Raw genomic sequence first — 15,079 nt, forward strand, 5'->3', positions numbered from 1 at the left:
CGATGCAAGAGAAAGTACACAGCCACCTCAGGAGTCTTCTTGGACCAAAAATTGAGCCTAAATATAATCAGGCCTCTAGAGGTAATTGCTAGTTTACAGGAAATTCAGAGAAGAGAGGATAAGTTAAACATTATAACAAAACAATCAGCCAAATGAAAAAAGCAACATAATCTACAGTCACAGAAAAAAACACATTCCAACCAAATGCTTTGTCTGCATCTTCTTTAGGTCCCAATTCAAATCAACCAACTGTAAAAACACATTTTTGAGACAATTGGGAAATTTGAATATAGACTAGCTGTTAGAAGATATTAAAGAATTAGTGTTAATTTTGGTACTTGGGATAATTTATTTTTTAATTCTTATTTGTTAAAGCCATACACTATAACATTTACAGGTTAAAAAAGGGATTTGTTTTAGAATACTCCAACAAAATGTAAAATGTAGGGAAAGCAATGAAATGAGGCAGACAAGACACTGATCACTCTTCATTATACTACTCTATTTGAGTATGTTTGAACATTTCCTTAATAAAGGTTTTAAAAAGTTTATCCTTATTAAAACATAAAACTCCCTAAGGAGAAAACTTCTGGAAGTAGTCGGAGCAAGGATCAAAAAGGGAGAAGCCCAATAGGGAGGCAAAAATTCAGAATGGAAGAGTTAACAACTACGGATAGGGCTCCCCCTCTGGTATCAGAGCTGTTCTGTTTCCGCCTGGAAGGATTTTGTCTCAAGTCAGAGCTTAAATGGAGCCTGAAAATAGATCCCCTGGGCTGACTGCATGTACATTATTGCAACAGTAAATATCTGGGCACCAGTGTATGCTTAGTCCTGTGCAGGGAGACAGAGTACCAATTAAGACACAGGCGGCTCCCTCAGGAAACATAAGACCTAAGTTTCTGAAATACCATGTCTTGCCATCTTTGTTTAGAAAAAACAAAACCAAAGATCTTCGACTGTGAAAGCATTTTTATTTATTTATTTTTTTATTTTTGTGTGTGTGTGAAAGCATTTTTAAATACTCGGGAGGAAAGTGCTACCAAATCCCTAAGCAGATCTATGTATAAGAGAACTGTAGTTAATGGTACTAAAGGTTCTAAACATTTAGGAAATGTTTTATGTCTGAGCTCTAAATGTTTTTATCTTTTTTAAAAAAATTTTAATGTGTTTTTGTTTCTGAGAGAGAGAGACAGAGACAGAGCATGAGTGGGCAGGAGCAGAGAGCGAGACACAGAATCCAAAGCAGTTCCAGGCTCCAAGCTGTCAGCACAGAGAACTCACAGACCGTGAGAGAGATCATGACCTGAGCGGAAGTCAGCCATTTAACCAACTGAGTCACCCAGGTGCCCCTAAATGTTTTCATCTTAAGATGGGACAAGATGAAAGGAGAGAAGACAATCATGTGGCTACTATAAGCTCAACTGCCAATGTGAAGAGATGGAATATTCTTCCAATCACTGTGCTTAAATAAACGTGCATATTTAAGAAATTTGGAAAATGGACTCATGGTATTTAGTCCACTAGGGGTGTAAAAAAAAAAAAAAAAAAAAAAAAAAAAAAAAAAAAAAAAAGCCCTGGGATGGGACGCCTTTTTACATAAGACTCAGAAATGAATATATTGGTAAATCCAACTACAGCACAATTAAAAACTATCATATGACAAAAGTAACATGGAACACACTTAAAAAGCAAGAACTAAAGACAGAAAAGTCTCTTGCCCACTGGGAATAAAATACTCCAAAGAAACTATGGGCCCTAGGATCTATATATATATACATTAACGGCAGCCCAGTAAGAAGATTCTAGAATTTGTGAATTGCTTCTCTTGATTAGAAGAACACTCTATTTGGGGACATTTCTTGCAAATATAGCTAACAAAATGGGTGGGCCAGAGAACCTAGAAACAGAACCCTTAATGATCTACACGGTATAGTTTCCATTTGGCTAATTTTAATTTAAAACGTTTTCCAGGTTGCTCTCATGAAGGTCCCTGCAGGCCCTAAGGTTTTCCCAAACAATTTTCATATACACCCCAAAGTGAATCTGGCAAAAAACCTGCAGGTAGCGAGGCGCTGAGCCCGGGATGGGCCTGGCAGCCTGAACACTTGGGCATCGTAGGCATCATAATCTACTTGGATGGGAAGGGCGTTCTCAGATTCTTTTGGAGTCCCAAGAGCTGAAATACACAAATCAAGTGAATGGTCATTAAAATACATTTCAACCAGATGCCTTCAGAGGGCTTTCATCAAAATCCACAAGACACAGGTGATCACCATCATGTCTCCCTGAAAAAAGTGGGATAATAACCCATTCATCAGGTTCTTGAAATTAAATGACTAACATGTCAAAGTGATATAGAAAAGAGTGTAGCACTAAATAAGGGGAAAGTTTGGGTAGTATTTCATTCTTCTGTGATCCCACTTTAAAAAAAGATCCTCTTAATATGTGGTACGGTTAGTACTTTAAAACTTTCTGCCTGATCCCTACAATTGACTGATGGAAAAGAAAAACAAGGTTTGTCAGCATCTGTTTCACAGCTGACAGGACGAAAATATACAAGGCAGTTAAAGGACTTTCCGAGGGAAACTCAGGTCTCCCAACTTAGCTGTGAACTGCTTATGCGACCTCACATAATCTTGTTGCCATGGGTTAGCGGACTCTTTTTAAACGGGACAAAAGGAGGTCCCCAAAATACTCACATGTATCACGGCCATTTTTTGCTTTCTCAGAGGCAGGCTGTAAAATTAAATAGATAATTAATCACTTCCTCCTCTGCTAAAATAGAACTTATCACAAGGCACAGTATGTAGGTGGCTGCTCCCCTGGGTAGAGACCATGGCTTACCCCTCCCTGTAGCTGACGGGAAGGCAGGAGCAAACACCTGAGGCCTACCTACCGCAGTGTCAGGCCCTACCAGGCCCACCTCACACCTTGGTTGCCCTCAAAACTCTATCCTCACCGTACAGGTGAGGGCATTCAATTCTAGAGAGAAAAAGGGACTTCCTCAAAGTCACAACAGGTGGCAGAGCCAAAATCCAAGCCCAGTCCTTCATGTTCTCGGTCAGTCCAGTGGTATGTGTATCCTACCTGCCCCCAAACCCTTCATGCGCATGGCCCCCTTCACTACAGTACTCTCACCGGTTTGCCTACACCTATAAGAGATCACCCAGTTTGCTGAAATGTTTTACAGAGGTAGAAAGAAAACACAAAGAGCTTTTTTTTTCTCTTCCAAATAAGTCTTTTTCAGGACCCTTTAAACTTCTCTAACAATACTCACTCTTTCTTCTTTAAAATCATCATGTATAGAGAAGTTCCTCCATGTTCCACTTTGCCCAGAAGGGTTGTGATGAAGGCATAAAACCTCAGAGGGCAGGAGGTGGCCCTTTCGGGGAAGAGTCCCTTCTAGCACCTCACTACTTGACAAAGCCCATTTAAGAAGGAGTCTTCATAGTCCTCGCAATTAATATTTTCCTTATTAGAAGAGTAACATTAACCCATTACCCCCCCCCAAAAAAAAGGGAAAAAATGGCCCTGATACTACTAACATGACCACAATAGAGCAGCTTTCACAGTTTAACTCTGCTAGAAACAGGCAGATGGATGGGTGAGAGTACCTGGTATGCCACCTACATACCCAACAGTCTGTGTGTCTCTTCACCTTATATCAAAAACACGTTTTAAGGTTCTTAAAACTGGCACTTTTATTGACTGGCAATATATTGCATGGAGTGTAGTTCATGGTTTAGTCATTTCCCTATTATTTTCAACTTCTAACTATTATAAATAAAGATGCTATTTGCATTCAATATCCTCAATTGTTTCCTTAAACCATATAGCCAAAAATGGAATTGTCTGGTCAAATGGCATGAACGTGTGCACTGCCCTTGATACACATGGCTGAACTGCTTTTTGTAAGTATTGTACACCAACCAGGTACTCAAGCACCAGTATCACCACTTTTCCCAGGACTTGGTATAATTGTTTTGTTTTAAACCTTTTGATAAGCAGGGCCACCTGGCAGGTTCAGTCAGTGGAGCGTATGACTCTCAGTCTCAGGGTTCTAAGTTTGAACCCCACGTTGGGCATAGAGATTACTTAAAAATAAAATCTTTAGGGACACCTGGGTGGTTCAGTCAGTTAAGCATCTGACTTTGGCTCAAGTCACGATCTCACGGTTCATGAGTTCGAGCCCCCACATCAGGCTCTGTGCTGACAGCGCAGAGCCTGGAGTCTGCTTTGGATTCTGTATTTCTGTTTCTCTCTCTCTCTCTCAAATAAAGAAATATTAAAATAAAATAAAATCTTGATAAAATAAAATAAATCCATTTGGTAAACAAAAAGAATCTCCATTCTTGTTTGAATTTGCATTTCTTTAACTACTGCCAAGATGTGATCTTTACATCATATTTCCCCTTTGCTGCAATGTGTGCCCATGTCTTCGTCCCCAAAGGTATCTGAGCAGTCCCAGTATCTGAATAAACCAATCACATCATGACAAAAATATTCATTATTAAAGAACTAAAAAGAGTTGTCATAGTTTTCCCAAAGATATTTCTTATAGTCTGGAGGTTTGCCTTGTTGTTGATGTATTTAATGTGGAAAATCATAAAGTTCTAAGACAAATGTCTTGAACTCTACTCATGACCATGGGGAAGAAGGGCATACCCTGGGATCAAAATAACCATGTTGGTGTGTGACACTCCCTGAAGGCTCTACAGGTTGGTGACACCTACCTTCTTTCCTGCCAGTTTTATTCGCGGGGTGAAACTGTTACAAAAGAGCTGGCTTTTAGACGTATAGAAACTGTGAAAGAAAAAAGGTCATTAATTTAAGCCCCTTCCATTTTATTTATTTTTTAATTTTTTTAAATATTTATTTATTTTTTGAGAGAGAGAGAGACAAAGCATGAACAGAGGGAGACACAGAATCCAAAGCAGGATCCAGGCTCTGATCTGTCAGCGTAGAGCCTGATGCGAGGCTCAAACTCATGAATGTGAGATCATGACCTGAGATGAAGTCAGACACTTAACCGACTGAGCCACGCAGGCACCCCATAAGTCCCTTGCATTTTAAACTTTAAATTGAAACCCCAGCCATGGATTAGTCCTCTCTTGACTGCCTATGTCTCAGGCTTCACTGATTCCTCCAATTCTAACTTGTTCTGTAATTACTACAAAATATTAAATATGGTTTTAATTATTGTTCTATTCTTTTTTCCCTTGTTAACTGTTTCACACTAGTCCTGATTCCTAACTGGATGAGAATCTCCTCCTCCTGGCAGAGATTACATCTATTTACACCATGATACTTTTGCATCTTGATACTTGGCACGATGCTGGGCCCAAGTGTGGTCTTTATCCCTCTTGGGTTGAACAGCACTTGGTAAGCAAGAATAAGTCAGGCAAGAAAAGAAAAAAAATGGTCTTAAGAAAATATGGCACAAATCATCAAATTTTTATCTCTTTGAAAATCATATCTTTTTTTTTTTTTAAGTTTATTTATTTTTGACAGAGAGAGAGAGCATGAGCAGGGGAGGGCCAGAGAGAAGAGACAGAGAGAACCTGAAGTAGGCTCCACACAGTCAGTGCAGAGCCTGACACGGGCTCAAACTCACAAACCCCAAGATCATAACCTGAACCAAAACCAAGAGTGGGACACTTAGCTGACTCAACCACCCAGGTGCCCCTGAAAATCATATCTTAATGCAGTCATGTCAGACACACAAGAAAATTGGGAAACCCAACCTTGCCCTGGGTCTAATGAGTAAACAGAGGCTAAACAGACTTTTCCATCTTAGGCATGTCTCTGTAGTCTCTTTTATCTGTAATTAACTTATGGGAAAGATGTTTTGAACACTAACCAATCCCCATCTTCCATTATAACTCTGATCATAAGCAAAAAAAAAAAAAAAAAAAAAAAGTAATCAATAGATAACCAGTGAACTGTAGGGCAATCCAGTAACACATTATGCACTATGTGCATAACATAAGAATACCAACTGCGGGGTGCCTGGGTGGCTCAGTCAGTTAAGCATTCAACTTTGGCTCAGGTCATGATCTCACAGTTCGTGGGTTTCAGCCCCACTCTGGGCTCCGTGCTGTCGGTGGGGAACTTGCTCGGGATTCTATCTCTCTCCCTCTCTCTCTGCCTCTCCCCCACTTGTGCTCTCTCTCTCTCTCTCACTCAAAATAAATAAATAAACTTTAAAAAAAGAAAGGAGGAGCGTTTGGGTGGCTCAGTTGGTTAAGCATCCAATTCTTGGTTTCAGCTCAGGTCATGATCTTACGTTTCATGAGTTCAAACCCTGTGTTGGGCTCTGTGCTGGTGGTGCGGAGTCTGCTTGGGATTCTCTCTTTCCCTCTCTCTCTGTCCCTCCCCTGCTCACTCTGTCTCTCTCAAATTGAATAAACTAAAAAAAAAAAAAATACCAACTGCAGTCAGACCTGGAGTCCAACTAGCCTCTGGGACTTGACTCCTCAGAGTGGTACCAAGGAAAGTACAAGTAGAGGATGCTGCTTGCTTTCCAGACATTAATTGCAAAAGATCTGAGTATTAAAGTGATATTAGCCAGAAGAATGGGTTTCTATTAGATGTACCCACGTGAAATTGCTGTGTTTGAAGGTCAAACCCAGTGTAAAAATCACAATTTCAAATGGTTTAAACCAACAGCTTCAGCTTTGCCATGAACTTGCCGCTCAACCTTTGGCAAGTCAAGTTACCCTCCTGGAACACCTATACAGTGTGACTGGAGGGTCTCTATGATCTCTAAAACAGACTCCAGATGCCTATGGCATCCTCAAATGCCCGTTTTATAACTCTTATGTATCTGCTATTAATTTACTTTTTGGATCAATTTTCATGACTAGCCAATAATACTTGGGAGAATAACTTTTCACTGAAGACAATTTGATTATGCTTCAAGTAAGGTCTCTGGCCTTGTGGAATGATTTTGAAGAGGCTAGTGGACAGGATATGAACAATGGCCCTTACGAGCAGCCATGCACCTCTGGCCACAAGCCCTCTTTGCTCCTGTCTATGAGTGGCTCAAGCAAACAAGGTTCACAGTGAGATGTGAAAAGCAGGCCTCAGGCCATTCCAGCTCTCAGATTCTGAAGTCATACATGTGTGAATCATCGTCCATCTTAAATGGTATCATAAAGCCAATTTAGGATGAAAAATACAGTGATAAATCAGGAAACCTTCAAGTTATTATTAATTAACATTTGAGGAAATTACAGTGTTTAATTTCATATACAATTTTGTGTGTGTGAGAGTTACTCTCTCCCTTAATGAAATATGGTGTATAATTAAACAGCAGCTGTTTTCTTATGGGCAAAAGAATCTTAATGTATAGTCAGGGGCACCTGGGTGTCTCAGTCGGGTAAGTGTCCAACTCTTGGGTTTCGGCTCAGGTAATCGTGGGGTGAGCCCTGCATCTGGCTCTGTGCTGGCAGTGTGGAGCCTGCTTGGGATTCTTTCTCTCCTTCTCTCTCTCCTTCTCGCTCTGCCTCTCCCCCACTCACACACACTCTCTCTCCCAAAAATAAATAAACATTAAAAAAAATTTTTTGGGCGGGGCGCCTGGGTGGCCTAGTCGGTTAAGCATCTGACTTTGGCTCAGGTCATGATCCCAGTTTGTGTGTTTGAGCCCCGCATCGGACTCTGTGTTGACAGCTCAGAGCCTGAAGCCTGCTTCGGATTCTGTGTCTCCTTCTCTCTCTGCCCCTCCCCAACTTGTGCTCTATGTCTCTCAAAAAATAAATGTAAAAAAAAAAAAAAAAAAAAAAAATTAAAAAAAAACATATTTTTAAAGAATCTGAATAACTATTCAAAGATTACAAATCCAGGGGCACATGGGTGGTTCAGTTGGTTGAGCACTGACTCTTGATTTCAGCTCATGTCACAATCCCAGGGTCATGGGAATGCGCCCCATTTGAGGTGCTGTGCTGAGCATGGAGCCTGCTTAGGATTCTCTCTCTCCCTCTGCCCTTCTCCCCATCTCATACTCTCACTCTCTCTCTCCCTCCCTCTCTGTCTCTTCCTCTCTCTCTCTCTCTCTCTCTCTCTCTCTCTCTCTATATATATATATATGCACAATAAGATTACAAATCCAAATCTAATGAGAGGGCTGATAAAAAGATACATCAGGGCATCTGGGGGACTTAGTAGGTTGAACATCTGACTCTCGATTTTGGCTCAGGTCATGATCTCACAGTTCGTGGGATTGAGCCCCACATCCAGCTCTGTGCTGACAGTGTGGAGTCTGCTCGGGGTTATCTCTCTCCTTCTCTCTCTGCCCCTCCCCTGCTCATGCACACTTGCGCATATGCTCTCTCTCAGAACAAGTGGATAAACTTTAAAGAAAAAAAAAAGAAAATGCTTTAAAAAAAAGAAGATACATTGGTCTCTGAAATAAGTGAAAAAAAGTTCAAAATACTATTTTACTCAAACCAAATTTTTAAAATAACAGTAACATCAGGGGCACCTGGGTGGCTCAGTCAGTTAAGCATCTGACTCTTGGTTTTGGCTCAGGTCATGATCTCATAGTTGTGGAACTAAGCCCTCCATTAGGCTCTGTGTTGAGCGTGGAGCCTGCTTGGGATTTCTCTCTCTCCTTCTCTCTCTGCCCCTCCCCTGTACATGCTTACTTGCTCTCGCTCTCTCTCAAAATAACTAATAAACATTAAAAAAATAACAATGGGGTGCCTGGATGGCTCAGTCAGTTAAGCATCCGACTTCAGCTCAAGTCATGATCATACAGCTTGTGAGTTCGAGCCTCACATCGAGCAGCCTGGAGCCTGCTTCGGATTCTGTGTCCCCCACTCCCTCTTCCCTGCTCGTGCTGTCTCTCTCTCTCAAAAATAAATTTTATAAAGTTAAAAAAAAAATTAATAAATAAATAAAAAACAGTAACATTGGGGTGCCTGGGTGCCTCAGTTGATCAAGTGTCCATCCAACTTTGGCTCAGGTCATGATTTTGCAATTTGTGAGTTTGAGCCCCACATCAGGTGCTGCACTGACCGTACAGAGCCTGCTTGGGATTCTCTCTCTTCTCTCTCTGCCCTCCCCTGCTCTCTCACACTCTCTCTCAAAATAAATAAACTTTAAAAAAAAAAGAACTTTTCACTATTGTATATTTGGTTGCAAGTAAGGTCTTTACTTAAAAAAAAAGGGCCCTGTTGCTTAACGAAAAAAATTAGAAAGGAAAGAAGAAAACCACTGGTCTAAAGAAGTGACTGTCAATGGGGGCAGAGGGAATCTGCCACCCAGGAGGCATGTGGCAATGCAGCAGACATTTTAGTTTTTTGACTTTTTTGTTTTTAGTCTAAATTATTTCTCTCCTCAGTTTCCAACATTTTCAACTGAATTCTCCATAAACCTGCAAGCACTTAAAAAAATCATGAAACATTAAAAAATAGTCCAAGGCTTTTCATATTTGGCAGACTTGAAGATATTCTAGTTCTCATAGTAAGTTTCTAGGAGGTATGAGCTCTACCTGCAGTATTTCAAAGAAATAATTTAACTTTCTCTAGGTTTTTGGTTTTGTTTTGTTGTTTGTTTTTTTTTTAAGTTTATTTATTTATTTTGAGAGTTGAGGGGAAGGGGCAGAGAGAGAGGGAGAGAGAAAATTCCAAGCAGGCTCCATACTGCCAGCACTGATTCTGACGTGGGGCTTGAATTCACGAACTGTGAGATTATGACCTGAGCTGAAAGAGCTCCCAAGAGTCGGATGCTTCACCGATGGAGCCATCCAGGCGCCCCTCTCCAGGTTTTCTGATAGGAACATTCACTTAGGCATGCTTCCTGCAGACATTCTGGTTGTCACACTGGGGGTGGGTGCTCTTGGCATCTAGAGGGTGGAGGCCAAGAATGCTGCTCAACAGGCTACAATTCACTGGGCAGCCCCAACAAAAGAATGATCTGGCCCAGAATGTCAGTAGAGTCCCGGTGGAGAAACCCTGTTCTAAAGGAAGGACTGAAGGAGAGAGATCAGAAATAGACACACTATTAAGATTATCATCCAAAAAAGATGAGGACTGGGGGCACCTGGGTGGCTCAGTCGGTTAAGCCTCTGACTCTTGGTTTCAGGTCAGGTCATGATCTCACAGTTTCGTGGACTTGAGCCCCATGTCAGGCTCTGCACTGGCAACATGGAGCTTGCTTGGGAATCTCTCTCTTTCCCCCTCTCTCTGCCCTTCCCCTACTCAGGCTGTCTCTGTCTCTCTCAAAATAAATAAACTTTAAAAAAAAAAATGAGGACTGGGATAAGGCAGTGGCTCTGACAGAGGCATGAGAGACACCATCCTTGAGCCCCAATCAGCAGAAACACTGAGGCCTTGTCCCATGTGAAGAAGAGACACAGGGATTTTTCTACAAACAGAGAATGCCAGGTACAATGCTGGTCTGCTATCGTCTATGGGAGTTGGAAATAGTAGGAGCTGGGGATAATAAAAATAAGTCCTTCAAAATTTGCTTTTATTTTCTTTCACTCTAGACTGTTCTTATGTTACTGCCACTGCTTTGCATGTACAGAGGCTCTAAGCAAATGTTAGAACTTTAGTTTCCACATTTTCTTGACAAAAGGTTTCATAGTAATAACTTAACAGATGTGAAGAGAAAATGGCAAGGAAGTTATTCAACTGTGAATCAAGGTTACACCCACCTGTGGTTTATCCAGTGAGGAATATTATAGTCATCGCCCAGCCGAGAATCACGAGGTGCACTTCGATTATGTAGCTGGAAGGGAAAAAGCCAGTGCACAGATCAGCTAGAAAACAAGTAGGATGTGGAGCTGCTCCAACTGTTCTGTTTTTAAGTATTCTCAAGATCACTCTAGTACTAGAGACTGGCCTTTAGTAAGCAATCCAAAATTGTATTACCTTGAACAATGGGACAGCATGTAATGGTTGCTCCCCCATGCACACCAAGTCCACACCAATTCCTAAAAAAGAGAAGACAAAAAGAGTTTGGGGTGGGGGTGGGAGGAAGTAGAGATAAGTGTCCCAATCTATTAACAATATTATTTAACTAAACAAAACCGACTTCCCATCCTAAGATTTATAACCTCACAGAGCTGCCTACACAGCAAAGAAAAGAGATGCATTTTGTCTGTTTCTTCTTTACCAGGTCCCATCACACCTGCCATTATTCAGTGCTTGACAATTAGCCTTGGACTGCTTTGTAGATCATGATTTGTCAAAAGGACAACCCAGGCCTCTATTACTAAAGTTTCATGACCAGAAAGGAAAAGGAATCTTGAAATTTCAGTAAGACAGCAAAACAATCCATACCATTTAACAGAGCTTCTTAATTGACAATCCAGGATTTATACTCCACCCCCATCTTTTGGAAGCCCAAATTTAATGGAACCAGAATTACAAATTGGGAAAGCATGGCACACCACAGAGGGAGGACTAGATCAGACAATCTGATGGTAGTCCCCAAGATGGGCTGATGACACACTGGTCCCTTGAAACGATCCCTCCGAAGAGCTCTCCAGTGTCAGATATGTTTGGAAAACTCTGAGTACCTGTTACACCCATTAGAGATAAACAAGATACACTAACAAATTAAAACCTACAATTAGGGAATCTGCCTAAACTGTATATGACCCAACATTTCCTTAACCGATTTGACCATAGAACGCTTTTTGTCCCCTAACATTATTCACATACCCAGGATCTCCGATGCACAGAGCCAGGGAAAGCTCAGAGCTCTAAGGTAAGTGAGGCTATAAACACTCGGAGACAGTGCAAACCAGGGAGCATTACCATTATCTATCATTCGCTGCTTGGTCAAGATCATGAGTAGACGGTCCACTTCAAACACACCCACCCCAGGTGTGATCACCACAGACATCTGCCCAGTTCGGTCAAAGTTGCGGTTGATGTAGTGCTTGTCAAACACTTGAAAGAAAGCAAAAGTTCTCCAATGCAGATGTTACAGCTTTTCAGAAACCAGCCACTTGCAAGCCTCTCTATGCCCTCAGACTATTTTGTCCATGTTTCTATTGCAGCAATTGCAGTTCTGACCTGAATTCTAGTTACCGTGTGCACATCTTCCTTTCCCCTTCTACATTAAGAACTGCTTGAACACAAGACTATGCCAATGTTGCCTTTGTTAACACCCCCTCACTAATGCCTACTACTTGCCTTGTGTTGTCTTAAATGCTCAAATTTCATGTCTTTAGTTTAAACAATCCATAAATGAGTCTGTACTGAAACTTACAAAAATATTAATTAAAAAAAAATTTTTTTAATGTTTTTTTATTTATTTTTGAGACACAGAGAGACAGAGCATGAACGGGGGAGGGTCAGAGAGAGAGGGAGACACAGAATCCGAAGCAGGCTCCAGGCTCTGAGCTGTCAGCACAGAGCCCAACACGGGGCTCGAACTCACGGACCGTGAGATCATGACCTGAGCCAAAGTCGGACGCTCAACCAACTGAGCCACCCAGGCGCCCCTTAAATGTTTGTTTTATTTTTGAGAGAGAGAGGGAGTCAGAATCTGAAGCAGGCTCCAGGTTCCGAGCTGTCAGCACAGAGCCCAACACCAGCACAGAGCCCAACGCGGGGCTCAAACTCACAAGCCACGAGATTGTGACCTGAGCTGAAGTCAGAGGCTTAACTGACTGAGCCACCCAGGCGCTTAAAATTTTTTTTAATGTTTTATTTATTTTTGAGAGCAAGAGAGAGACAGAATGTGAGTGGGGAGGGGCAGAGAGAGGGAGACACAGAATCTAAAGCAGGCTCCAGGCTCTGAGCTGTCAGCACAGAGCCCGACGTGGGGCTCGAACCCACGAACTGTGAGATCGTGACCTGAGCCAAAGTCTGGCGCTTAACTGACGAGCAACCCAGGTGCCCCTACAAAAATATTAATTTAAGACAATATTCAAAAGAATGGACAAGAATCTTGCGATGACTTTGTAAATTTGGCAAGTTAATTTTTATTTCTGTCCTGTACAATCCTTACTTTGGAAAACCAAACATATTCCAATATGAAAAAAAGATTTATAAATAAAAGACTCCATGCTTGGGCTGACTGACATGTCATGATGACATCATGTCATGATCTCACAGTTCATGAGTTCAAGCCCCTCCTTGGGCTCCATGCTGACAGTGAAAAGCCTGCTTGGCATTCTCTCTCTCCCTCTTTCTCTCTCAAAATAAATAAACTTAAAAGAAGGGGAAGGGCACCTGTGTGGCTCAGTCTGTTAAGCGTCTGACTTTGACTCAGGTCATGATCTCAGGGTTCGTGAATTCATGCTGACAGCTCAGAGCCTGAAGCCTGTTTCAGATTCTGTGTCTGTCTATCTGTCTGTCTCTCTCTCTCTGCCCCTCCCTAGCTTGCACTGTCTCTCTCTCAAAAATAAACAAACATTAAAAAAAATTTTTTTAAATACAAAAATAAAAAGACCCATGCTTTAGAATTGCCAGCACGGGCAGGTTATACGTGTGAAGTGACCACACATCATTACTTCCACCACTGGCGAGTGTCAATGGATGCCTAACCAGAGCTGAGCCAATCAGACTCTCTGCTGAGAACACGGAATTCTGAACAGAGAGCAGAGAGCTGACAGCAGAGCTGGGAGCTGAACACTGCTCCAGGAATACCTGCTGCTGCAGTTCCTAGAGCCACTTTGGTCCCCACCTTCTTCAGCATAACGTTCAAGCCTTTCCTGACGGCCCACCAGGTCTCTATATCCTAAGAGTAAATTTTTCTTTTTTGCGTAAACCAATTCAGTAGGTTTCTGTTGTTTGCAAACAAAGCATATCAGCTAACACATCCAGGGACAAGCATTCGGAAGAAGTCACACCACACTGTTAAGAAGGTTCCCTCTTAGAAGGGAAATGACAGTAGAGGAAGGAGGGAGATCTTCATTTTTACTTGATATACCTCTGATTATTTGAATTCTTGAAACATGGGTTCCTTTTGTAATTAAAAAAAAAAAAAAAAAGATTTGAGGTGCCTGAGTGGCTCAGTCAGTTAAGTGTCCAACTTCGGCTCAGGTCACGATCTCATAGTTCATGAGTTCGAGCCCTCCATCAGGCTCGTACTGACAGTGTGGAATCTGCTTGGGGTTCTCTTTCTCTTTCTCTCTCTCTCTCTCTCTCTCTCTCTCTCTCTCTCTCTCCACCCCTCCCCCACTTGCAGGTATTCTCTCTCTCTCTCTCTCTCTCTCTCTCTCTCTCTCAAAATAAACAAATAAACATTAAAAATTTTTTTTTAAAAATTACTTAGAAGCAATTGAGGGATAGCATAGAAAACAGTAAGAATACAGTCTGTAGTAAAACAGCCCAAGGAAGATTCCCTCCAGCTCTTTACTCTCAAGTTACCATGAGAAGCAGATGAGAATAGCAAGGTAATTCCCAGTGGAAGATCTAAGAGCTAAACGTTGGCCATTAAAACCATCCAATCAGAAGTTACTTCTTTCAGTTAACCTTTGGAATACATGGGTGGGGAGATCTTCAACTGGGTCTGGGTCTTTGGACATTAGTAAAAAGAAGTTCACGGCCATGTGGTAAATAAGATGCCAGATCACCACGGCTTGTGCTCTTACTCACCATTGAATGACAGATTGATGGCCTCTAGGTAGTTTCCTTGTGCTGAGGTAGAATTATCTCCTTGAGGAAAGCCCTCTGAAGCAAAAGACATAAGAGAAGGAAAAGTATCCCATGAAAGATGAACTCTTAAAGAACAAGTGGAAAGTGTCTGGCTCCATAGGTTCCCCTACCCTGTAGTAGGTATACTATTGAACTTACTGCATATGTAATGAACAATTAGACCCAACTGGAAATAGAAACCTGACCAGAAGCAGAAACTCTGTCCAGCACTGTGAAAGAAGCAAGCATGAACCTCTCCTCTCCCAGACTCCATCCTACACCTCCTTTCCCTGCCGCACTTTCTGTCATTATGAATGCAGTACCTGCCTGTTCCAGTCGCACCAACACTGGATACTGGATAAAGAGTTTTTTAATGGTCACAAGGAGTGATGTCCACTCTTCTCTCCTCTCATTCTGCACCACCACTCTGAAAGGAATATTGTCATAAAATAGACATTGAGCAGCTATTACATACA

The 15,079-nt window shown here is 41.7% G+C and overlaps 1 protein-coding gene across 15 annotated transcripts in view; it reads right to left on the reverse strand.

Moving 5' to 3' along the window:
• DEPDC5 (DEP domain containing 5, GATOR1 subcomplex subunit) overlaps window positions 1–15,079 on the reverse strand; it is a 127,348-nt gene that overhangs the window by 75,951 nt on the left and 36,318 nt on the right. For all 15 annotated transcript variants that reach the window (XM_045041195.1, XM_019814741.3, XM_019814738.3 and 12 more), the window contains 8 exons: window positions 14,927–15,030; window positions 14,565–14,639; window positions 11,772–11,906; window positions 10,881–10,942; window positions 10,664–10,737; window positions 4,734–4,803; window positions 2,700–2,736; window positions 2,056–2,176 (listed from right to left, as the gene is read on the reverse strand). In XM_045041195.1, coding sequence (XP_044897130.1) covers window positions 2,056–2,176; window positions 2,700–2,736; window positions 4,734–4,803; window positions 10,664–10,737; window positions 10,881–10,942; window positions 11,772–11,906; window positions 14,565–14,639; window positions 14,927–15,030 — 678 coding nt within the window. The remainder of the gene's footprint in view (window positions 1–2,055; window positions 2,177–2,699; window positions 2,737–4,733; window positions 4,804–10,663; window positions 10,738–10,880; window positions 10,943–11,771; window positions 11,907–14,564; window positions 14,640–14,926; window positions 15,031–15,079) is intronic.

Source organism: Felis catus, chromosome D3, assembly GCF_018350175.1.
Source record: "Felis catus isolate Fca126 chromosome D3, F.catus_Fca126_mat1.0, whole genome shotgun sequence".
NCBI classification, from domain to species: domain Eukaryota; kingdom Metazoa; phylum Chordata; class Mammalia; order Carnivora; family Felidae; genus Felis; species Felis catus.